This window comes from Pomacea canaliculata, linkage group LG1 (assembly GCF_003073045.1).
Source record: "Pomacea canaliculata isolate SZHN2017 linkage group LG1, ASM307304v1, whole genome shotgun sequence".
NCBI lineage: Eukaryota > Metazoa > Mollusca > Gastropoda > Architaenioglossa > Ampullariidae > Pomacea > Pomacea canaliculata.
In genome coordinates, this window is record NC_037590.1 from 19,904,518 (window position 1) to 19,929,632 (window position 25,115).

At 36.3% G+C, this 25,115-nt stretch overlaps 2 protein-coding genes across 2 annotated transcripts; one reads left to right on the forward strand and one right to left on the reverse strand.

The window, feature by feature from the left end:
• Positions 1 to 688: 688 nt before the first annotated feature.
• On the reverse strand, positions 689 to 3,613 carry LOC112564390 (methylated-DNA--protein-cysteine methyltransferase-like). Its single transcript, XM_025239167.1, has 4 exons — positions 3,512 to 3,613; positions 2,636 to 2,850; positions 1,535 to 1,683; positions 689 to 1,099 (listed from the first exon to the last, which is right to left on the reverse strand). The coding sequence occupies exons 2-4, from the start codon at positions 2,839 to 2,841 to the stop codon at positions 732 to 734; spliced, it is 723 nt and encodes a 240-aa protein (XP_025094952.1). The 5' UTR covers positions 2,842 to 2,850; positions 3,512 to 3,613; the 3' UTR covers positions 689 to 731.
• Positions 3,571 to 24,110, forward strand: LOC112564383 (ubiquitin carboxyl-terminal hydrolase 31-like). Its single transcript, XM_025239155.1, has 11 exons — positions 3,571 to 4,638; positions 8,644 to 8,979; positions 10,739 to 10,941; positions 11,759 to 11,870; positions 12,153 to 12,256; positions 12,841 to 12,921; positions 13,875 to 14,001; positions 14,297 to 14,419; positions 14,580 to 14,754; positions 15,012 to 16,703; positions 17,170 to 24,110. The coding sequence occupies exons 1-11, from the start codon at positions 3,694 to 3,696 to the stop codon at positions 17,640 to 17,642; spliced, it is 4,371 nt and encodes a 1,456-aa protein (XP_025094940.1). The 5' UTR covers positions 3,571 to 3,693; the 3' UTR covers positions 17,643 to 24,110.
• Positions 24,111 to 25,115: the final 1,005 nt, after the last annotated feature.

Here is a 25,115-nt window from a genome sequence, read left to right on the forward strand (position 1 = left end):
TTAAACAGAATCAAAAGAGCTGAATAACCTGTTCAGATCTTTGGAAGCCATTGAAAACTGTTAGAATCTGAGCAATGTTCAGAGATCATACTTAACCCCAGTCATGATAAACTTGTATTACTATAAGAGTGACTAAAATACTGTAGTATGAACACGGTAAAACATACCATTATGAAGTTCATTTTTAAACAATTACCATTCCTGTAACATCTATGCTCCAAGGATCAAAGACAAACATTTTAGTTTAACTTACATGACTTTCCCCCTTGCTATTTAAGCTATTTAATTTTTACCGAGACATGTATCACTCATGTTAAGTCAAAACCTGGAACATTTCAACTGCTCAGGCATCATCAAATAAATTTACTCAGAAACAATATAATTTGTGTTTAGCCAACCTTTCTATTCCTGAATAAAGCAAGATAAAACTCTGGGATCATGCTTTTGGAACAGGTAGAAAACACGTGCTTAATCTTCTGCACCTGGATTAAGCTTCAACCCCATCACTGATCAAACCAGCAATTCCCCCACCCCCTCCAAAAATGCAGGTGGACAGCATAAAATTTACGGATATTACGGAATTAGGAGCAGAACTTGATAATCGTAGGAAACAGTCGAACGGTCATTCCACATCTTTGATGCACTGTTATCAGATGAGTCTACTTCGCTAAACTCTGAGCGTTAACTCGAGACCGTCGTAACCCGAGGACTACCTGTACGTTTTATAAGATTTACAAAATTGTTAATATTGTGAAAACTGAAATTTCTTTTGAAACTTGGATGAAACTGAGGATGCAATGTTTGTGAACACCATGGTATGGTAAGCGACTGTTCAAATTAAACAGCTCCCTTTCAAACTGCAGCAGCCATTCCTTGACAGAATTAAGTTCTCCTTTTGCATAGTTGCCAAATGCACCATCACTGCGAATGACACGGTGACAAGGAATGATCAGTGGTACAGGGTTACTAGCCATGGCCTGGCCCACAGCACGAAATGCCCCATCCCTGCCAGCTGCCAGTGAAAGGCCCTTGTATGAGATTGTTTCACCAAATGGAACATTCTCTGTTAATGTCTGCCATACCTTGCCCGTAAAAGTATCTGCATAATAAATTGAAAATTTTCACTTGACACCTTTTAGTCTTTTGCAATATTTATAGTTCTCCAAAAATTGCAGTCGGTATCTGTAAAACTTCATCAGAGACAAATATGACTCACTAATTTCAAAACAGCATTTTTAAGACTAATAGTCATTAATTAAAGGGCTTTAACTGTTAAAGAAAATGTATGTGAAAATACTCAGGTGAATTGAAATAAAAGAGTCCAGGCAAAATGTCCATAAGGTTTATTTTAATATATATAAAACCACTGTATACAAAAAAACCTCTCACGAAAGTTTTTTTTCCTAATATTGTAGACCTTTTGTAGCCAGTGCAAAAATCCAGAAACTATAACCAAAATTTTAAAAAGTCTGAAGGTCAAATTGTAATTTATTATATATTTTCAAAGACCAAAAATCAGTACCAATACAGTTACCTTTCCTAGATATGGAAGGACAGATCGATGGTCTCGTGTCATTTTCTTGTTTCAAAAAATAGTTTTTCAGCCATTGAATACAGTGAAGAGCTGGAGTATAGGTATATCCATTGTCACTGTACAGTTGCGATATAAACTCAACCTGACACCTGAAAAGATAATAACCATTCAAATTATTAAAATGTTTCTTGGGGAACTAATTTCGCTGAAGGGGTCAAGCTGTAAACACTCTATTAACCATAATGATTATCAATGCTGCATGAAAGTTCAAATTTAGTCCTGTTAGTTTATATGGCCCAGACCTCATTTGAACAAATGAGCCCCTCAACCCCCTAAAAAAAATTATTCCATCACTTGATTCATTTAGGCCATTTTATTAACAGCATATAACTACTCCTGTGTTTAACCTGCTTAGCTAAACTTCCTTCTGTTCGATGGGATCATCCTCAATACTTCTGTTCAAGTACATATTTTCTATAACTCAACTCATCTGCAATATCATCTCAATAACTCCAATTACACATGCAAATACTTTTAATCTACACATATTCAACAACAAAAATAAACTGCCTGTGGATTTCCTGAATTTTATGGCCCACAAATAAATGTCTCCAAATTTTTTTTCAATTCATATAAGCAATAAGATATGATATACACAGGCAAAATTATGTCATAATTTATAAAGAAAAAGATGCAGTCAGTGGTTATGTAGTTATTGCTTCAATTTCAATTTTACACCATTAGATCTAGGTCTGTGTTAACCTTATTGCAAAACTGGCTAAGACTCTTTTTGCACTGAATTATGAGGTGAATCTTGAAGGATGCTGGTATGTGATCCATGTAGGCATAAGGACTACTCCACATGCAATTTCAATAATAATAACAAACAAACAAAAATCTGGTAGTTATTTCCCCTTACCACATGCACAGGCGAAAACATCGCATACTATCCACTGGTAGTATTGACATGGTCAAAAGAACTTCATACAATATAAATCCACAGATAATGGAAACTCAGGTACCCTGCACTAGCCAGGTTGCAGATTTATCAGGATATCATGGATACCATACATACAAAACCAAAATATACTTTTTATTTACCATTTGTCTGGCTTAAATGTGTCATCTGTTCGAGCAGCTTGGCTCAAGGAATGTAGCCCCTTAGGACAACTGACAATTGTCATTTCACCAAGAGGTGTCTGAACTTGGTAAGTGTTTGTAGGACCATGATGGCAAGTCTTTTTTTCTTTGTGCTTCACCAACGTTTTCTTGGAACATATCCCTTCCATTCCTTGCTGATAAGCCATCGTTGCTTCCTAAACATATATACTGACAGTAAAAATCCAGCGAAATTCCTTGGCAAACCACATTCAAAGGTGCGGTTAAAACATAAATATTGGGTACAGGATGAGGATAACCAAAAAAATGGAATAACACTATCATGACATATCGATCAGTCTGTGCTTCTTTTGTTACATAAATTATCTGGTTTTAAAATTAGTAAAATAATTGAACAAAACATGTTTTTTCTTCACATTTCTCTAGTACAGCGTAAGGTAGCAAATCATACGCAAAGGATTCAATAATTCGAGAGATGAACTCATGATGGGTTATGAAAGACCTTTTCGCAAAATTAAAAAATAACAAATGAAAATTAGAGGATCTCGGAATAGTTTTTCTCAAGTTCTCTCTCCCCAAGCCCGTTTTTTCATCTACTGGTCACTTGAAAAAGCATGTCTCAGTTCCTTCCAGAACTTTTGTTTTTAAACAGAGCTGTTGACACCCACTGAAAATAGGCTTCATACTAGCTGAGTTCAGACACTATAGCACTCCTCTAGAGTTGATTATTTAGGCAGTTTAAAGATCATAAAAAGGAAGTGATAAATATGTAAACTCCAGATGCTGTTTTTAAAACATGGCTGGTTTTTTTCCATAGTTTTTTTTTTGTTTTGAAGTGTCTTCGGTGTGCCTACAAACCTCTTATTTTGTCTCCTCGCTTCCCGCCTTCTTTCTGTGTCGGCCTCGTTCTCGTAAAGTAATAGTAATCCCATCATGCTTCGAGCAAAAATGGAAGACAAATATGCAGGTGAGAGCAGGGTAGACGGAAACCTGTTGTTTACGAATGCGGAACGGACACGCGTTTTTCGTAACGCTTTCCAATGATGCCACATATTATTCCAGGCGGGAGACAGCGTGCCTCGTCTGAAGGAGATGTATTAGAAGACGAAGAAGACACAATCCTTGCTTCAGGTGTGCTTGATGGACTGACCGAAGCGCATCGTAATGTTAGTCGCAGTGCCATCATAACAACAACAGAAGACAGAGAAAACGTTGATCCGAAGTTCTGTGCAGAAGACAGCAGTTTCAGCCAACAGATCAGCAGAAAAAAAGGTCTGAAACCTAAGTTTTCCTTCAAATCTGTTAAGAAAGCGGTAAGTCGTGCATTTTCAAAGGATTCGCCTTTGGGTTCGAACTCTTCTCTAAACAAGGAAGAGATGCCAGCCCAAGTCAAAATATCGTGCTCAGGACCATGGACACCAACGCTTAGGAGGAGAAACGCTGAAGAAGAAACAAGTGGGAGGTCAGGGGAGAACATTAGTCGCAGACCAGGCAGAGAAAGTCAGGACAGATCTGGAACCGATTCCATGAACCGCCCACTAATCACAGACCCAGGTCTTATGGTCAGTAAATGGGATCGCACCCCCGGAAATATAGGTCTTTTCAATCATGGTAACACATGTTTCATGAACGCGGTGCTTCAGTGCTTGAGTCACACGGATTCTTTCACTGAGTACTTTGTTACGGATTTGTATAAAGATGCTCTAAAAAACAGCAGAAACAGTTCTAAGAAAGTAGGATCTAAAGGAGCTAAAGGTGATGTAACAGAACAGCTTGGATTACTATTAAAGTGTATGTGGTCCGATAAATACAACAGTGAAGTGTCCATTGACTTCAAAGCTGTTGTGGGAAAATACAACAGCCAATACAAAGGAAGCTCCCAGCATGATGCTCAGGAGTTTTTGTTGTGGCTGCTTGACAGGATTCATGAGGATCTAATAGTACCTCCTCCTTCTCAAGGCAAGAAAAAGGGCAAGCACACAAAGGTTAGTAAGATTGTTATTCCATGTTGTTTGGGTCCAAAGTTTAGAAGTATTCAGAAAAATGGCAAGGGAAAATGCAAGGGAAGGTAGGAGTACACGGTGCTGACTTTTACAAGCGGTCAGTTTTACCTAATTGCTACCCTGACCCTGAGGCAGGGTGGAGATCACAGGCAATAATAACCCTAGCAATAAAATGTCTTTCTCAGCTGAGTACAGAGGGTCCTTGACTTACGATGTTCCATTCCTGTGTTGTGTCATAAACCGATTTTCGCTGTAAGTCGGAACATACGTACATACTGTAAGCACTTATCCTATCCTAACACAGTAATTATAAAAAAACACATATAAAATGTGTTTAATAATGAAATGAAACAGGAAGTTTGCGTTGCAACGTTTACGATGCTAAGCCACTTAAGTGAAAACAAGGCTTTATACAGTAAATGGGAGATGTGTCGTAACCACAAAACATCATAACTCGGGGCTGACCTAACCCGAAGACCTCCTGTACTTGCTGTTGGTGTTTAGAAAGCTGGTGAAACGGTTTCCAACTGAACACACTGTCAGGGTTAGGACCGACAATTGAATATATTCTCCATAAAATAGAGAGAAAAATAAAGGAGAAAAAAGATGAACAGCAGAAATGACACAAGCACAAAGACAACTGAATTTTAAAACTTTATTTTTATTGCTTTCGTCTATCTTTATATCTCTATATCTTTCTTTACTCATAAGGGATGATAATATTCAATATTTTATTCCCCTGGTGACTTACAAAAAGTACATCTGTGTTTGGATGCAATGTTCATACCTTTACAAATGGGCAACATCTCACCTGTAACACAGACCCCATACACCATCTACAAAAGTTACCCCACAGTCTATGTTTGTCTGTTGGTGAGCACGACAAGGTGAAAGACATTGTAGATTGCATTCATGCACATTCAGTCTCGTGCACCTCTTTGCTCCAAGTGAAGATTTCAAAAATGGAAGGATATATGCTGATCATCTTTGGTTATCCTAACAGACATAATATCATGTGTATTCTATAACTAGTCTCCGCTAGGTGACAGTAAGGGAAAGAATGTACCTTGCGGTACATCAAGGATTATCCCCATTCAATATAAAAAATTTGCTAAATGTGCCAGTTTGGGACTTGTAAATGAAACATTTTTTAGAAAACGGCTGTCACGGATCTGCAGTCGTTGAATTCTTGAAGCACCAGTCTGTCGCAGTTTTACTTCAAGCAGAAAAGTCTCCTCTGACCAACCATCATTCAAGAGGATGTTCTCAACCGTAACATGGCAAGTAATAAGTTAGTGAGAACTAAAGATGTTAGAAACATTAATGAGGGGTGGCACGTTGCTAAAATTATAAAAGTTGGGATGAAAAAGGCTGGCGCAAGGTAGTAAAGCAAACCTCGGGAAGACATGGCACCCTCAGCTCAGTGACAAGACAGCAGCATTCAGGGATCATGTTTACTGATGTATTGAAAACTCCGATGACGACTGTGTGAGACTAAGGCACTTGTTGGATGGATGTCTTACACACTTCTAAAACATCCATGACGAGTGTCACCAAGCCTCACCCTGCAGGCAATTGCTAAAATCCCATCTCTAATCGCACTAACTGATCCTGCTGCTGTCAAACTTCTCAGCGACTTTCTGCACGGCCCTGTCCTCTATAAACATCCAGAGGACTATATGCTGTCCAGGGACACATTTTATGTTGAAAGTTTTAACAATGTGTGTCTGATCTATCTGACTAAGCGTGTTCACATTACAAACATGAGGCACTGTGACATGCACATGGGTTTGCTGTTTTAGACTGGAATGAACATGTTGATAGAGATTCTACTTCAAATTACAGAAAAACAAGTGTTCAGTACAACCGGAAACACCGCACTTTATTAAAAAAAAGTACAGACTAGTAGAGGATATCTGGAGATGTGTCGTTGAAAAGTACAAATTTGATTCCGAACAATAAGAAAACATGTTAAATGAAACAGACAGTAGTTCTGGTGAAGATTTGGTAATGAACATATAATTTAAATAACAAAATCCAAAAAACATTAATAGACGAGGAAATAATTTACCATTAAAACTGAAAAACCGTAATTGTTCTAACCACGGTACATCTCCACACTGACAAATGTATTGTCTCTATAGACAAGTTCATTCCAGTCTAAAACTGCAAGACCCACTCATATGTTATAAGGGATTCTTATCTTGTTCGCTTTACATATTTGTTATTCTGTGATATAAATAGTAGGATCAGTAGCAGTGTTAATTTTTGTGTTTCCTTTGCTATACTGGTGATTTTACTTTGTTATATATCAATCTGTATGACAGAGCCTCTAGCCACTGATTTTGTTTGCATACCTGTACTTCACCTGCCAATAAGAAACATTCAATTCCTTGTAATGTTACGTAAATCATGAGATGAAGGGGGAAGGTGTTTGAAACTGTAAAAGTAAATTAAATGAATTTTAGTTGCTAACTATATTTTGTTGCTATTGTTGATCTTTTTCCCTCTCTTACTTGTTTTCGTTGGGCTGTCCAAAACGAAACAAACCACACCAGAGCCAAACTAACAGCGGTGTATATGCAGGCTCTGCCCTCTTGCTTCCAGCCTTGAATTTCATTGCTCATTTACAGATTACTTCCCAGAAGTGTATGATGAGTAGCTGCATACATAACAACTGGAAAATAAAATAATAATGCTACAGTGTGGACACTAGAGTACATGCACATCACACTCAAAACTTTGGTGGATGCACACATAGACCGTAGATGTAATCACAGACTACAAGCAGAATATTGATATCCCCGCTTATGAGGAAGGAAAGATAACATATAGAAAAAGACAAAAAAGCAGTAAAAATAAAGTTTCAAAATTCAGTTGTCTTTATGTTTGTGTCATTTGCTTCTTGCCTTTATAAATTCTAGTTTTGTGTGTTTGTGGAGATTGCATTCAGTCCTAACCATGATAGTATATTCAGATAGAAGCCGTTTCACCTCAGCTCTCAGACCCTACAGCAAGTACTGGTCTGGTGGGAAAGACGTTTTATTGCCAGGCTACTCGGCAGTGCCTGTGATGTCTACCCTGCTTATTGTTTGGGCATTAATTGGAGACGACTAGCCACTAGCAGTCCGCAATGCGTGTACTCCTACCTTCCCTTGCATGGGCAATATGATTTGATTCTGTCCCGACAGAAGAAGTTCCACCTTCAAGATCCTGTTTATTCTCACATTTAATTGTGGTATTTTAAAGTGGCAACCAAATTTGTGTTATCAATTAAAGTTTGAGTGTCCTTTGTATCCGTTCTCTGGATGTGTCACCTGTTACAAGACCAGCTGCTTTGCCATGAATTGCCTTAGTTGTTGGCTCAATCTAAAGCTCCGACACACCCACACTCTATTCCACACCCCCTTCATAGCTTATGGCAAACATTGAACAAATGCAATGCTGTTGCCACTGAACTTTTATGTTCTTTAAGTGTAGGTTATAACTCATATTTAACCAGCATACAAAAAAAGCAATAAGTTTACATTGGTTCTTAGAGAGAAGTTTAAATTCTAGTCATAGTTGCATTTAAAATAGAGAAATGTTAAAACAGCTGTTCAGTATCCCTGTTTGATATGTTTTTAAAACAAATTAGAGCAGAACAGTCTTCATTGTGACAAAACCGGTGTTAAATTATAAACTTGAAGATTAATGCTTGAAAGATGCTTTCAAAGTTTATACTGTGTCGGTTAAATACTTTTATGAAAGATAACTGTTATTTGCTTTTATTTTAGATTAATAATTTTCCCCTATCTCAGCAGTGGTGTGCTGCCCATTTGCACATTGTTGTCTTTTAGTATCAGTTGTACTCTTTATCCCAAAGACTGTGAAGAAGCTGATCTGTTAATCTTAGACCATTTTGGAAAATATGTAATTTCTCAATCAACTTAGATCAATGTAAATTTGTTTTTTGCATCTTCTAAAGGATATATTCTTCTGTTTCAGAATGTTGTGTCACCTGATCATCCCCAGACAGATGAGGAACTTGCAAAAGCAGCAGAATCTTCTACCAGCAGTAGCTTCATCACTCAGCTATTTCAGGCACTTCACTGCTCATCACTCACTTGTCCCTACTGTAACCGACACTCTAATACATTTGATCCCTACTTGTGTGTGTCTCTGCCTTTGCCGCAGAAATGCCTTAGGCCAGTCTATGTCACTGTTGCCTATCTTGGTGAATATCAAAAAGAAATAACTATTGGACTGAGTCTGAATATATATGACACTGTCAAAGACTTAAGGGATGCTCTGTCCACCGAAACATCCATTCCTGCTGACCAGGTAGATATTTTGATTCTGTATAATATGTTTTCAGTGTTGTTTTCTAGTGATGTTTTAAAACAGTTTCTTCCTAATAGGTAAAATGGTCGAGAAATAAAATGTCAAAGATCAAGTTTTAAAAAAAATCTTTTCATACTCATAGGCTTCTGTCATTTAACTTAACTCTTCAGAGTTCAGGATGTGCTTTTTCTGTTCTTTTTTTCAAAGTATACATGTTCATGTAAACTGTAAACAGCTAATAAGAATAACCAATATTTCTTGTAATATTTGGTTTCTAGACTTGCCATGTACTCTGTTTTGTAAGGAAATAACATTACTCATTAGTTTAAAGAGATCCATTGTTATAAATAATTTTCTTAGTTTAGTCCTTGTTACTCCTCGAGGAGCATAGGACCGCAACAACACCTCACCAGCAGACCCGGTTTTGGGCAGCCCCCTTCAGTTGAGCCCATATGGTTCCGAGGTCCTTTGCCTCACTTTCTACTGTTCTTTTCCAAGTCTGCTTTGGTCTCCCAACTCTCCTCTTTCCCTGAGGATTCCAGTCAAGTGCCTGCTTGGCAACGGTGTCAGCTTGTTTGTGCAGGGTGTGTGCTATGCAGCCCCATTTGCGCTTTTTGATGTCTTGGCTAGTGGCATTCTTGTTGGTTCTTTTCCACGGGCTGCTGTTGGAGATCTTTTCAGGCCATCTTATTCCTAAAATATAGCATAGGCATTGGTTGGTAAAGGTCTGGAGCTTGTTGATGGTGTTTGTCGCTCTCCAGGTTTCAGAACCATACAGTAGGACTGCCTTCACATTGATGTTGAAAATAAATTTCTACCCAGTTTTAAATATGCCTTGCCTTGGTTGAAAATTATTGGTAATCATGCAGAAAATTTATTCTATAGGCAGAGAGTGGAGAGATACTCCTATATACTACTATCCCTATGTTCCCTCTCTCTTTTTATATATATATCTCCATGTGTAGCTTTCCAGAAAAATAGAGAAAAATTAGTAATCAACATACTACTTGATTCTAGGCAAGGAGAGGCAGCTGGGATTGGGGGAGAGCTATTTTACAGACACATGGTTGAAATTTTATGAATATGTAAGAAGGAAAGGCACAATCTTGGCTCTCCACATTAAGTCTTTTTAGGCTGCTATATTCATATATTCTCTTGAGTGCCACTTGACAAGAATAGATCTGATCCAAACAACAGCCCCCTTTGCTTGTCTCAGTAATTACCTCTATTCAGGCATCTACAATGCTTGGGATATTAAGATGGTTTACAGTCATTTAAGACATTTAAAAGGCAGAGGAAAATTTGTACTCACTGACCTTCACTGGGTTCTAAACATCTTGAAAACACTTCTTTGCCACAGTTAAGGGAACCAGATTAGTACGCAGGTCACAGGCAAAGGCATCTGGGTTTGTTATTTTACTGTTATTTCTAGTTTTAAAACATGTTTTGAAGCCTGCTGAGAAGTATGAAAGTACCAGTGTCAGGTGTAGATGATGCTGATGACAGAAAAAAATTGTTTATTAGCCAAATGTGGAAAAATGTTTTTATTTGTTTGATGCTTCATTCACAGAGATGATGAAAAATGTCTACAATAATGTCATCAGTTATTTTTTTTTTTTAAATTTCCTCACCAGTTTATAAAAAAACTCAGCATTTGCTATGGCTTCAGCTAAATAAAGTAATAAGTAGATAGGTCGCCTTTCGTGAATCTTCTTTCACATATTCTTATTGTTTTCTTTATTGTTTAATTCTGAAACAGCTGGTTTTGTGCCAACTGGCAAAAGATGGGTTCTGTGCCACCTTCAGCAATGAGCAGCTTCTTTCAGACTTACCTGAAAATGGGTGCATTTATGCCATTGAGATGTACCCAGAGGAGTATCAGTCGGCAGAGGAGTCTTCAGGCTTTGAGACAGTACAGATTGTTGTCCTGCATGTTGAGAGGACTGTCACTGCGCTGAAGAGGTGCGCGCCTATTGGGATTTGTTAAAAAAAATAACAACAAAAAAATTTGGTCCATTCATCCCTGCATCAAAGCATTTGCAGAGTTGACAGAAATATGGCACCATTGCAATCACAGTATTCAAGATTCTAGATACTTTATTGTTTTGCTCTCTAAGAGAATTGAGATTATTTTATATAAGTTATATGAATACCAGTACATTATATGTATAATATGAAATATACACAGAAGCAAATTTTAACCCAGCAAATTGCACTAAATTGTATATATATATATACACACAGTACTACACAATCATGTGTTTGTATATATATAATTATGTTTACAGTTTATGGGATTTATTTTCTGCATATTACTTTCTCCAACACTTGTACACATAATTTCATCATCACATTATTGGTAGTCAGGTTATAGTGTTAGGATATCCATTGAGAAATAACACATTTAATAGTAGGTTTCAGACTACTTCAGACTGCATTATGGTTTCAAATTTAAAAGCAGTAGTTATCAGATTTGTTGGTATTTTACAATTAACCCTAGTACTATATGTTTACATCAAGATTATTGTGTTACTTTGGTCTGTTGTATGCTACTTGTTATGGGCATAAAACATTTACTTCTGTTTACAGTTTAGAGGTGAAATAATCGAGCTTTAAAGAATATGGTTTTATTTGTTAAATTTAAAAAAATTTGTTTCATTTGTAGTATATCAATGTTCTGATGATAGCTAGGTGTCTGTAGTTTGAAAATGTAGTTTGAAAATGCAGTTTGAAAATACATATGAATTTTGTAATGTACAATTATCCTGACTTTTTTAAGATTCTGCCATCCTGAAGTAATAAGAGTTTCAAGAGAAATAAACATGAAGAATTTGCAAAGAGAGATTCTTGGTAAACTTGGGGATGCAGTCAAGCGAGAGGTCTTGGATAAGGTATGTAAAATTGTAACACCAGGCATAATGAAAGTTAAAATTTGAATTTTCCACCTTGATCATATCTCTGTGGTTATTTTGACATAGCCATTCATTCAAATATACATGTTCTATTTTATATGTAAGCATTTTATAATAATAAAATTATGATATTTATGGAGTATGTTGTTTGTAATTGTTGTTCTTTAAAAAAAAACTTTTTGGCTTTGTAGTTGGTAGAACAGAAATTTTAAGGTATAACCTGTACCTTTTAAATTAATAGACTTCTCCTTGTGCTCCCAGCGGTTGCAGTACTTATTTCAGCTACAAGTTGTTGATGGCAGTTCTCGTCCAGTTTATCTGCCTCCTGATGTTGAAATGCCTCTTTACACAGAGACTGTAGACAGGTAGAAGATATTAGTTTTCCTTTAGAGGAGCTCTTTATGAAATGTAATTTCTTTCATTTTATTGTAGTTTAGGGAAAGAGGACCATTGCTTGCTTCGTCTGAGGGTTTTCTCCCAAAGATAAATGATTTAATGGGTATTGTAAATAAGCTGAATGGTGTTCATCTTCTGAAACCCTTCAAATGATTATATATATACAGTAGTTTAAGCAGCAGTTAGATGAAGAAGTGGTAATAGTGATATAAAAGGCATGAATTTTTTTATGTGTTGGATAAAACCTTAGGTATGTAAGATACTTTCACTCTCTTTTTGTGAGAAAGCTAGTTAAGAAATACTATTGTAATTAAAGAGTATATTGTAACTAATACAATATTCAGAGCACTTACAAACAAAAGAAAAACACACCCATCTCATTCTGAACAAATTTTTTATCATAGACAGTACTGAAGAAGGAAGTGAGTATGAGAGATAGTTACTTTCATTTCAAGATGGGAAGACTTGTATTAAGTGTTTTGCATCCCATCAGCTTGAAAGGTAGATCAGATAATCTGATGCACTTTTTTTTGTTTCCCTTTTTTTGTCTTAGAGTGCTGTCTATGCTTGGTGAGGAGTTTGGACCACAACATCTTAAACTCATTGCTGAGTGGGAGTCAGATGTGAAAGAAGTGTATGCATTAACTTTTGTAGAGTTTTTAAAAGATATATTTTATAGACCATATTGCTACATTTAAATTCAAACCAGAGGGATAAACATTTAAGAAATTATGAAAGTTTAGGTCTACTACAATGCAAAACTGTCTTCAAATGGCTGTGCAGAGATCTGTACAAGACAGCATTTCCTAACATTTGGGAAAAACCCATTTATCAAGATATAGCTCTATAAACATCACCATCCACAGAGAAGGGATAAAATCATTGTCAGAAGGAATGTTCATGGATATGTTTACATTATCAAATCTATGTCCAATGGGAGTGCTGGGATTGTACTATAATTAGATGCGTTCAAAGACAATCATGACATCATAGTGTGCCTTTTCAGATAATGGGTTACGAAAAATTTAAGTTGCTCTCATTGCTAGCTCTGTGTGCCTTTTGTGGAATTTCTGTGACTGTTTTATTTCAGTTCTTAGTATTAAGTACATAGGCAGTCAGAAATATGAAAATATTGTTTGGCTTTGTAATCTATAAATTCTGGGGGCTCCTTCTTTATGTACTGAAGACTCAAGCAGAATTTTCTAAAATTAAATGACAATATATTTCTCATACAAAATGATTAGCATTAATTAAAACAATATTTTATATATACTTTTAATGGTTTTTTTGTTACCAGAGTATTACTGTTAAAGTTTACATGCAAATATGCTTACTGATGTGCATAGACAGAAGAATATGCATCATTGTCTTTGTTGACATTCTTTGTAAACTTTGGTGCCAAAAAAAAACATTTGGGTGTCTATTTCTTGTCGGTCAAGTGTTTATCACACCATTTCAGGTCATGTTAGACCTGAGGAACAAATGCAATAAAGTTTTGACATAATGGCTATCATAGTTGTGAAACTGGAGCCACGAAGTGGAATACTAAGATATTTTAACAGACAATTTTTTTTCCTGATACTGTAGAGTTATCAAGGATGACAAAGAGCATATTGGAGAACATGTGTCAGTGAGTCAAGTGCGCTCCTCTGCACAGCAGCCTGTCACTGTTTCATTACAAGAGTGCTTCCAGTTGTACACACAGGAAGAGAAGGTCAGTTGTAAGAGAAATCCATTCTTTTTGAATGAATGTAGAAACTGAGACTGTGAGCATTTTTAATTATCTCTTTTACTGGATTATTATCCTTAATTTTATGATTTGGCTTTGTAGGATTTCATGAAAGAGTGAAATTTTCTTCCTCAGAATTATATCCAACAGTTTTCAATGAGTAATTGCAGGTTGTTTTAAAATTTGTCAGTCTTACAGTAAAAATTGTAGAGTTCGGTTTTCTAACAAAGGTATCTTTGCTGATATTATATTTAAAACTAATGATTTTTAAAAAATGTAGTTGGCGGGAGAAGATGCGTGGCTTTGTTCTCACTGCAAGAAGCCTCAAAAAGGTGCCACCAAAACATTAGGATTGTGGTCACTACCTGATGTTCTAATTCTTCATCTTAAACGCTTCAAGCAGGTGAGTAAAAAACACAATGGTTTCAGAGGGTTTTTTTTTTGTTTGTTTGTTTCATGATAAAAGGTCAAGGTTAACACCTGTGGCATGTAAATGAACATCTAATCAGATTTGACCAATGCTTAAGATGATGCTTATTTTCCTTCTGGTCTACATTCTGTAGACAGGACTGAGGAGAAACAAGCTCAATACTCTTGTCAACTTTCCTGTGGAAAATCTGGACATGACTCCCCACATGGTACATCGAAGTGATCAGGATCTCAGGCCGGATGATGTTACTTATGATCTGATTGGTGTTTGCAATCACTATGGCAATATGATGGGTGGTCATTACACTGGTGAGTTTGATTTACTCCAGGTTCCTATTTTTTCAAGGAAAATAAACATAAGCTCTGACTTTTAAAAAAAACTTTATATGGAGTGCTAGTTTTAAGTGTATACGTGTATACAGTTTAAAATGCACTAACACAAAACAGTATAAGTTTTCTTTCTTCCAATCCCCCACATAGCTTTTTTTATACACTTACCAATCTCATCTTCTCATTATCACCATACATTTTTTGAAACTCTTTATTGTCTCTTTACATTTGCGCAGCATTTTGCAAGAATGGATTGGATGGGATATGGCAGGAGTTTGATGATCGTAAAGTGCATGCTGTAGCTGAGGATGAAGTTGTCACCAAGTTCTCCTACATTCTTTTCTACCAGCGACGCAGCTTGACAAAGCTTATCAATCAGAAAATTCACACTGCTGTACACTGGGTCTTTTCTATTGATTCTTTAGTTAAACTGAATAAAACCTCATCACCACAGCGCTACAGTAACTCAGGGGTAACTAGTACTATCAAGAGGAATTCTTCCAACTATGATGATCAAGACACATCATCTTTACCTTTCCGTCGAAGTCTTAGCAAAGAGTGGAATGGACCATCAAGTCCCATTCGCAGACCTGCTATTAGACCTTTAACTCCTCAACCTCAGCGGCGGCAGAATTTTGCTATAGATTCCTTTCAGCAGAGTCTGACTGCAAACAAACCAAGACCATCATTCAATCCCACACGGCATAGTCTTTATCGTCATGCATCTGATGCAGGCATGCAAGGTAGGAAGATTGAACTAGAGGCTAAAACTTCGGAGGTCTACAAGAAAGAGCAAACTGAACTTGAGCATAAGCATGCAGAAAGCAGTAGTCAGTCTCAGCCACATGTCCTTCAGGTTCAGCTGCCTCCTAAACCCAATGTTCCTCAGAAGAGCAAAGACCTGATGGAAAGTGAGATACCTAGAACGTTGAGAACAGAAATTCTACAGCCTCAGCTAGCTCATCTACCTGTAGATGGTAAACACGGAGATAAAATCCATGACTCACATCAAATGGAACAGCAACAAATGCATGAATCACCAGGACTGTCTAGTAAAGTTGATGTAGATACACAATCTACCATCAGTCCTGACCCTCAACAGAACTGTTTACGATCAACAAAATCAATAGATGTTTCGGTTGTGGACCATTCATTCAGACCTTTTCAGGATCATCAGCCTGCCCCAAGAACATCATCGCAATTTTCTCATAGGCCATACCAAAATGATGTATACTCACGGGTTTTGCCACACCCAAAGGTCTATGAATCTCAGTCATCTCGATCTTCTAGTGACACTCAGAGTTCTTGTGACTCTCCTAGCTCACAGTCAGGACAATTTGACCTTCTTGATTCTAGAATTTCTTCGTTTCCTAACGATCCTGCTTCCTTTGACAGGAAGCTGGCAGAAACCAAGGACAGCGAATCAAGTAGTCAGGCCCCTCCCTTGTTGACCAGATCAGGAGTATCCAACATACCACGTCCACTTACTACCAAACCTCCTTTGCCACCAAAATCAGTAGGTGGAAAAATTGGAGATGGTGCTCGGGTACTAGATAGCATATCTAGTGGAGCATCTGTTATGAATCGCCCAAACAGTTATCATCTTTCTATCACAACTTCCCCTACCTCATCACCAAGGAGAGATATCCAGCCACCACCATCTCCTGCACCAAAAGAAAACACCAGAGAAATTCAACATCGTCTTAGTGAGAGAGAAATAAGGGATTCAGATCACCTCCCTAAAACAGCAAGGCCCTCAGCAAGGGATATCCCACTGTGGAACAACCAACGAGAGGTTCTACTTCCAGATGACAAGGCCTCTACCACAAGCCCAGTTTCAAGGGATAAACAAGAAAGTAATCTTAAAATGGGAGGCCTTGTGCGAGAGCTTAATGAACGCTTTGGAACAAGGATGTCACCTGTTGAAGGTTGGTTATTGACTGAAAGCTCTAGACCAAAATTGTTTTGCATATTTGGTGTGGTTGGGAATATTGTTACTAAACTGCTTGGTTTAACTTGTCTTTTTGGGCTGGGTGGAATGGAAAATGTATGCATGAGTATGAGGTATCTAGCAATCATATAATTTTACTACTATGTATGGGAAATCTCCAGTCAGTATGCTTCATGTTGAGTTAGAGATTTATCAGAAAGGCACTCCTTATTAATCTGCTGCTCTGATCTACAGAGGTACTTTTCAACTAGCTCAGCAGTTTGTAGTGTTATTTTTCAGATAAGATTCTCCATTTTCCCAAATTCTGAATAATCGTTTCTTTTTGCGCTTTTATGTTTTTAGTCTAAGCTCAATGGTGATTTATTTTTTCAATATCATAAAATGTGCAGGTTAAGTGTGTTCTTTTTAAAATTTAAAAAGTTCTTGAATTTTTTTTTCCCCAGCCGACCGCTCATTCAGAAGTAGAAGACCACATGGGGTGCCTGATCAGAAGTTTGCAACCATAGCACGTGGCAATCGAGATATGCGTTCAGAACGTCGTGAACCTATAGCACCACCCATGGTTCCAAGATCTTCTACAGACTATAATATACTGTACCACAGTAATCTGACTAGCCCTAGCCTGGCCCTTTCCTCTGCACAGAGGTATTCAGGGCACAGTGGATTTTCCCCTCCTGCTGACAGACTGTCCATGTCCAGCAGCAGTGGAAGTTATGGCAAGTCATCTTTAGAGGATAGATATGGCATTGAGCGCAGTGTAGTCCTTAGTGGACCGCAGTATGCAATCCGAGAACCAACAATGGTTGTGAGAGAGAACAGGTCTCAAATTTACCGTGGTCCCATGTTCCAGCATAGCAGGCCAAAGAAGGCTGCTGATGACATTACTGCTCCACATTTGCGGGAGTCCTCAGTTTGAAGGCTGGGTATTTGCCTTAACTGCTGATAGGCAGGACTGTGTTCCAATTTGCATTTGGTTTTTTTTTTTTTGGAATGGTGTTATGTGAAGAAGCTGTTCCTATGAAGAAGCTGTTGAGTATAATCTGCAACCATTTGCTGATTGGTTACCATGGTTTTTGGAGTGTAAAACATTGTCAGGAAAATTCCTGTGAACTTAAACCTGATTCAGGTGATTGTCCGTGGATATTTTGTTTGGAGATTTGCACGATGAACTTGAGAATTACATAAGGATTACCTACATTGGTATCAGTACCTGTTTACTTCCAGTCCATGGTGGGTAAAATCCTTGCTTATGGTAGTGATGCATTTTAATATGAAAGTGCTTCATGAAGTAAGGAGACGCATTTGTGGAGAGTGATTTAAATGGCAAACGCGATGTTACAAAACAATCCTTCTAGTGGTCCCATTGTGTTCAAGTGTGAGGATTTTGTGTTGTGCAGGGAAATTAGAGGTTGTTAACCGTACTTTGCAGAATTATGGATTTATGTGATCGGACACAGTAATCAAGATTAAACCATTGTGTTTTGTTTTGACTGCCATCAGAAGAGTTGTTGTAATTAAACCTAGCATAAGATGTTATCAGTAGAATCAAATTTTTAAGTCCCATGTTGAACCGCAAAAATACTCAGTAGCTGAAATGCAATATTATCTCACTTCACACTGTTCCGTTCACTTCTGTATGTGTGAGAGAGAGAAAGAGAGAAATAGAATACTGCTAGAATATTACGCAGGCCTTTTCAGTAAATTTGAGTTTCCCTATTTTACCCCTTCCCAATACATAAATAGGCATAGGAAATACCTCTGCACCTGACTGGCCGATTGTTGGTTGTTGATATGTTTTGGTATGCAGCACACTGAACTCACAGCCACAGTAAGAAATGTGCTTTACAAATTCAATAATTACCATAAGGAAGAGATAAATGTGTGTGTGTGAGAGAAAGAGAGAGCAAGGATAGGTAAATAAAAAAATTGAAAACAGTTTCTTCAATTTTTTTTCCTATTTTTGTTCCTAACTTTGAATGTTTTTCCCAGAGGATACAATGCTTTGAGAATTTATGCATGACATTCCTAGAACATATCAAGTTTGTAGTGCTTAAACTTTTGTGGGTATGGAGAGTCTGCTATATACATATTCTTTCCCAATCATTCTTTCTGTTAATAGCATTAATATACCAAACCCAAGATTTAGCAGTGCCACATAATTTTAAAGTGGGTGAGAATATTCTTCTGTGCAAAACTGACAACTAGGTTATTATTTTGTTAATATTATAAAGGAATAATCTTTTAAAAAATGAATTGGTGATTTGATTGTGGTCAATAATGGTAATTCATTAAAGCTGAAAGATTAAAAATTACAGCCTTTCTCATTTGCATTTGCTTTTAAAAAATATCACAACTCTGATTGGGTGAAAACAAGAACATGAAAACAGTTTCCTAAGCATATAATGCCTTTTATTGCCATTTTTCAGTTAATGAGAGATTAGTAGCATTCACAGAGTGATTTCATATTAATCTGATAGGAAAGGTCCCAAATTAACAGTTGTCATATATTTTACCGTCTTTCAGAAAATGCTTGAGTAGCAAAGTGCCATTATGCAGTTCTGTTATGCCGTGTCCCCATTCCTTCACATAGAATTAGGCTTCAGAGATCAGTTGCCTGGGGTCAGTAATGTTAGATGTAAAATGACATTGTCAAACACTTGTTGGCTGAAATGAGTATTTCTGTAAAATTCAAGGTTTGAGTATAGAGTGGTCTGCATGCTTATGAAATATTTTGAAAGAGAAAATACATATCTAAGCAACATAAGAAAACAACAAAAAAAAACCCAAATGTGATTTCAGGGGAAAATGCCATGGCTGTGATTTGGAAAATGTAATGAGAATATATGCAACAACACCCTCTCCCCGAGGGTGGGGGGAACTGTCACCAAGAGTTCATATTGTATTTAGCATGGAAAAGTCTGTGATAGTTGCTTTGTTTGAAGTAATTGTGTCAACATTTTTTTGTCTTCTGTTTTTCTTTTATCTTCTCATTCAATGCACATGCACATACAATCCACACGTCTGAAAATGTGAAATGTTCTGTACATGATGTAGCTGGGTTTTGAAAACAGTTTTTGTATTTGTTTACCCCAGAAATATCCTGAAAATTATTGGTGTTTTTCAATGTTTTATAAAATCTTTGGTGGTGGTTTGGAGGGAGGTGAAACTGTCAAAATATATTTTGTTTTTTAAAACATTGTTTATGCATACTAAATATATTTGAATTGAGGTTATGATTATCCATTTACTTAGTGTCTGATGTTTTTATTTCTAATAATTTCTAAACATGCATACCTACACCAACCAGAATTACCCAGATCAGAATATGAGTTGTGGATTTTTTGTGATGCTGAACTTAGGAGGAAAGTATTCTTATACCTCATGTCCTAATATATCATACTGCCAGTTGAACACATCTGTCTCTAAGCTAAACAAGACATAAGCTTTGAGAAGAAAGAACTTTCAGTAGAAAAGATTCTGTAGACAGTGTTCGTGTGTAATTCTGTAAGTGTAATTGACACCGTCATCCATATACTGATATTAATAGCACAGTATTGTTATCATTTTGGTATTGTATTTACAAGACTCAATACTGTAGTTTGAAAAGGTTTCATGAGGTATTCCCTTTGCTTGTGCCTGTGTGTGCGCATGCTTGTGAATGCAATGTGCATAAGTGGTTTGATGGGCAGGAATGTGTACAGGATTTTATAAAATTAGAGTGATTTCCATGACTACATGTTGACATCATCACATGTTTTTACATGTTGCAGTTGTGATTAAGAATGTGTTATGATTACATGTTTACATTCTCACATATTGCAGATGTGATTAGCTGGTTGTTTGCTATTGCTGCGACTTAAGTATGCATCCCGGAAAGGTTAGAGCAGATATTTCGGCAATGAAGTTATGCCTTTTTCCAAAGTCCATTGTTTTTGTTATAATTGCGCCCAGTTTTATCACAATATTTTTCTTGCATATATTGCTATTGTTTCTTGTGAAGAAGTCTTGTTGTGAAATGAAAAGAATCATAAGCCACAACAGGATAAATTGAAATAGAGTGACAATTATTTTGTCTCATAAGGTCTCTGTGACCACGATGTTCTCATATACCTGCGATGCAGGTGTTTGTTCCATGCTTACCTGATGTGCTTTTATCCAGAAATATTTTCCTTTAAATTCATCCCACTAAAGCTTTATATTTCACACACATTCCTTTATCATCTTTAAAATTCTGCAGTTATAAAGCTGTGACATAAAAATAGGTGATATCCAGCTTGAATTTTGTGCTGCATCAGCAACTTAAACAGCATAACTGTAATACCCATTATGTACACTTCATTCTATATGAAAAGAGAACAAGACTACTTCTTTGGTGTTCACTTTTTTTAATGGCTATAGGGGTCAACCCTAAAAATGTTTTATTTCCAATTAAGAATAAGAAGATATGGGGTCATACAAAGCTAGCTGATGATAAAAAAGCAGGCAAGGTAGGGAATATAATTGTCTAAAGCTATGCTATTTTTTTTTTTTTTTTTTTGGCAAATGCTACATTGTAGGCTGTGAGGATGATGCACGTATTGCACCTGGTTCTAGCTGGTAGCTACTCGCACACACACATGTACATGCATGCATGGAGCGTAATTTATTGTGTTTTTATCAGTTCTTCTGAAAGGGGTACTTTTGCAAATCCCTCTTTATCTAATTTTAGATGCTGCTATTTTTACTAATCATAAAACCATGACATTATTACTGTGCTCAGATTGTCTTGACATTTATTGTTAATATTCTGTTTTAAAAAGCATTCCTTAACCCTCACTTGTACAGTTTTCATTGGAGTGGAAGAAAAATTATAATGATGCTCCCTTTTATGTATTTGTGAAAAGTTAACATGCCAACCAGTCACATAATATCTTTAAAGTTTAGATGCCAAGATTTTTGGATATATTTGCCATAAATGGAATGCAAAGGAATGACGAGTGGCATACAAGAATATGAGCTGTTATGTTAAAGAGCTCAGGAGTTTTAGGGTTTCCCATCCTGTAAAAATAATATTTTCTAGGGATCAGAAAATGTAAGTGATTTGGTTTCTGTAAATATAAAAGTTAAGGTTGGAGCTATCATTGTTTAGCCTCTAGTAAACCAGACAAGAAAAGTGATATTTCATGATTACTTGCTATCAGTGACATTTTATTACATGTATAAAAACAGGGATAAAAGTCATGATATGAACAGTTATACATTGATGTGTTTTTTCAATCATTGTTCAAAAAGACTAATATTTTTTTTATTAGGGGTGAGAGGTGGGGCTAAACCCCAACAATTTATGAAAACCATTTTTTTCATAATCATCTTAGCTAAGGACATTAATCAAGAAGCACAATATACATGGCTGGTGGTGTGAATTTCTTCAGGATTTGCAGAAAATGAGCTTAAAACTGCTTGATAAAGTTATAAATGAAGAGCACAATTTTTTTTTTTTAATAACCACACCAAATAGTATCAGATACTGGAGAAAACAATGTTATGACATTAAGTCTCAAAGTGGTCAGTTCATATATTTGTAATTCATACATAAACAAGTGTCAGTTTTTCATGTGTAGAATGTGTGTAAAACATGCAAGAGAGTCTAAATCAGTTAAAGAAAGTTTGCCAAAGGGCTTTGAAAATGTGAATGATTTAGGATTCTAAAAACAAAAGACTATTGTTGGTGTGGGGGGGGGGGCTTATCATTTAAGATTTTTTTTTTTAACCAGATATAAGAAGCTGTTATTTTGTCATTATTATCAAATGTAAGTTACAGTATTGTAAGCATAAAAAACGATACTAATAATGAAAGCAGTTTCTTTATATCAGGGATAAAACAAATTCAACAGCATATACATTAATTTTTAAAAGTCTTCGTTTTTCTGGCTGGTTGGTAAACCCCCAGTAATTTTAACGGAGGGTCTATAAATGGGAAACACCAAAGTATTCTTAATTTTTTTTCACAGGTATTAATGAAGGACTAACTATTATTTGATTATAATAATTTGATGATTATAAAGCATTTCCAATCTTCCTCGCTATCACCACCACCAAGATTGACAGGATGACAAATGCCACAGAGATTAAGTGTTCATCAGGGTATCATCTCATTGATGAAGATATGGAGAAAAGATGCTTCCTCTTGGGATTTGAGTTGCAGGATATTCACAAAGCAGAGCTACAAACATAACTGATAAAAATGTCAATCGTAATGTTCATTGTATATATAAAAACTGATTTTTTTATTATTATTATTATTTGGAAGAACATTGGGGTATGCATGTGCTTGACTGACCTATGCATTTGTCCCTGATCTTGCCAGACTGCATTAAAGTTTACAAGTTTCATGCTGTCCCGTATTATGCAACATATTATCATCCAATTCTCAGAATATCCTCTAGGGAAAAAAAATTTACAAGAGCTTCTACTTATAAAAACAAGATGAACTTGGTGTTATAGTCTGCAGGAATTCTGATATTAAGCTGTCTGCCAGAGTTTAATGTCTGGAAGACAAATGTTCCTCTAAGTATGTTGCAGCCGAAGACTTTGTGGAAGAGTGTGTCTAACCTTAACAACTATTTTCTTGTTCTTGACTAGGCATAACCTCATAGTAACCACAAAGTCCTCATGAGCATTGGTCATGTCTTCAGAATGGGTAAAGGGTAGCTGTAGTAAAACAAGTCTTTTCCTAGTAATATTCTGTGAAACATTTGTTGCAAGAGTACAAACTGCAGTATTGTAACATCCTTGTCATTCTTTCAGAATAGGTGCAATGTATATTTGTCTAGTAGTGGTAGCACTTGTGTGGAATTAGGACATGAATGCTTCATTATCAGCATTTTAAATTTAAAATGATGGAGGTCCTTGCATGTGTTGTATTTTTGTAATACCCTAATGCACACCCATACTATAATACCTAAGGGATAATGCTTACATATATATATATTATGTGTATATATTTGTGATTTTTTATTCTGTAAAATTCATTGGTGCTTTGCAATGTTCAGACATTTAGAGGTTTTTTTTTTTGTGTACTTTTGGGCAGTCAAATGTTTGCAGATGTTCAGAGTTTGTTTTCATAATTACAGTAGCTCTTCTAACCCTGAACAAACAGACCAAGATTGCAATGATTCTCATCATATTCATATTATCAGTGATTTTATACTCGTTACATAACGTGGAAATTTTTGTTAAGTGGCAGAGATGAGGTGGGCGTGAGGGGGTGGGGGTGGAATTGCTTTCGCTTCTTAGATCTTGACAATACATTCATGCATAGAATGCATATTGAAATGTTGTGTATGTGCGAGTGCTCAAAGCTTGAGCTTTGTGTCATATATACATATAAAATGGTAAAACCCTTTTCTTGCCTTTTTCTTTTCCCACCACCTCTTTTAAGTGTTTTGGAAAGCCAGTTAAATTTTGTAATATGACTCTTTCACCTTTTAAAAAAATATATAATTTACAAACATTTATTTTATTTAATCAGACTTAAATGAACCTTATGTTCATAATGTTGTTCTAAAGCAGCCTGTGTGTTGCACTTGTTGAAACGGTATAAAGACATACAGATCATTTTTATGAGCACACACACACAAATCTTAAAATGCTTGTTGAATGAAAACACTTGTTGAAGGTAATATGATGTGAGAATTAGATAACAGGCATGGTAACCACTGAAACACGCGAAAAAGTAAAAAATGATTCAAAAGGACAAAAAGTGAAAATACTGAATTGTAACAAAATTTCAGGAATGGCTTGAAATATCTTAAAATCTCATGGCCTTAAAGGGTGAGGAAAAAAAAAAGGCAGCCACAAATGTACAAAACGCCTTAAAATTTGACATTGCTACCCTCAAATTGTCATGTAACATTTGTTAACATGCACCCAAAAGAGAACCAAAAACATCATTAAGAAATCAATCTTTTCTCCGTATTTTGCATGTTGCTATCTGTTAATTTGACATGAATGTGCTAGATAAGAAGACAACAGTTTTTCCGTCTCTCCTCTCAAGAAAACATTGCAGAGAAATAAACATGAGCAAGAAGTACTCCATCTTCACAGCCTATGATAGTGAACACGACACGACCAATTCCCTTGCAATGCATACTGTATTGACCTGTGTAGACTGTCCTAAACTGACAAATTCATGGTAATAACAGACTTAGATTTTTAAAATCATGTTTTAACTTGTTAACAAATGATATTAAAAATTGTCTCAATTATCCTGTTAAAAAGTGCACGAAAAATTAAGACAACAGGGAACATCGTAAGGGGAGACTATCATCTACTCTGGACATGAAAACCCTGACCATACACAAGGAGTAGCAGTACTGATGACACCGGAGGCTGTAAGAGCACTAATAGT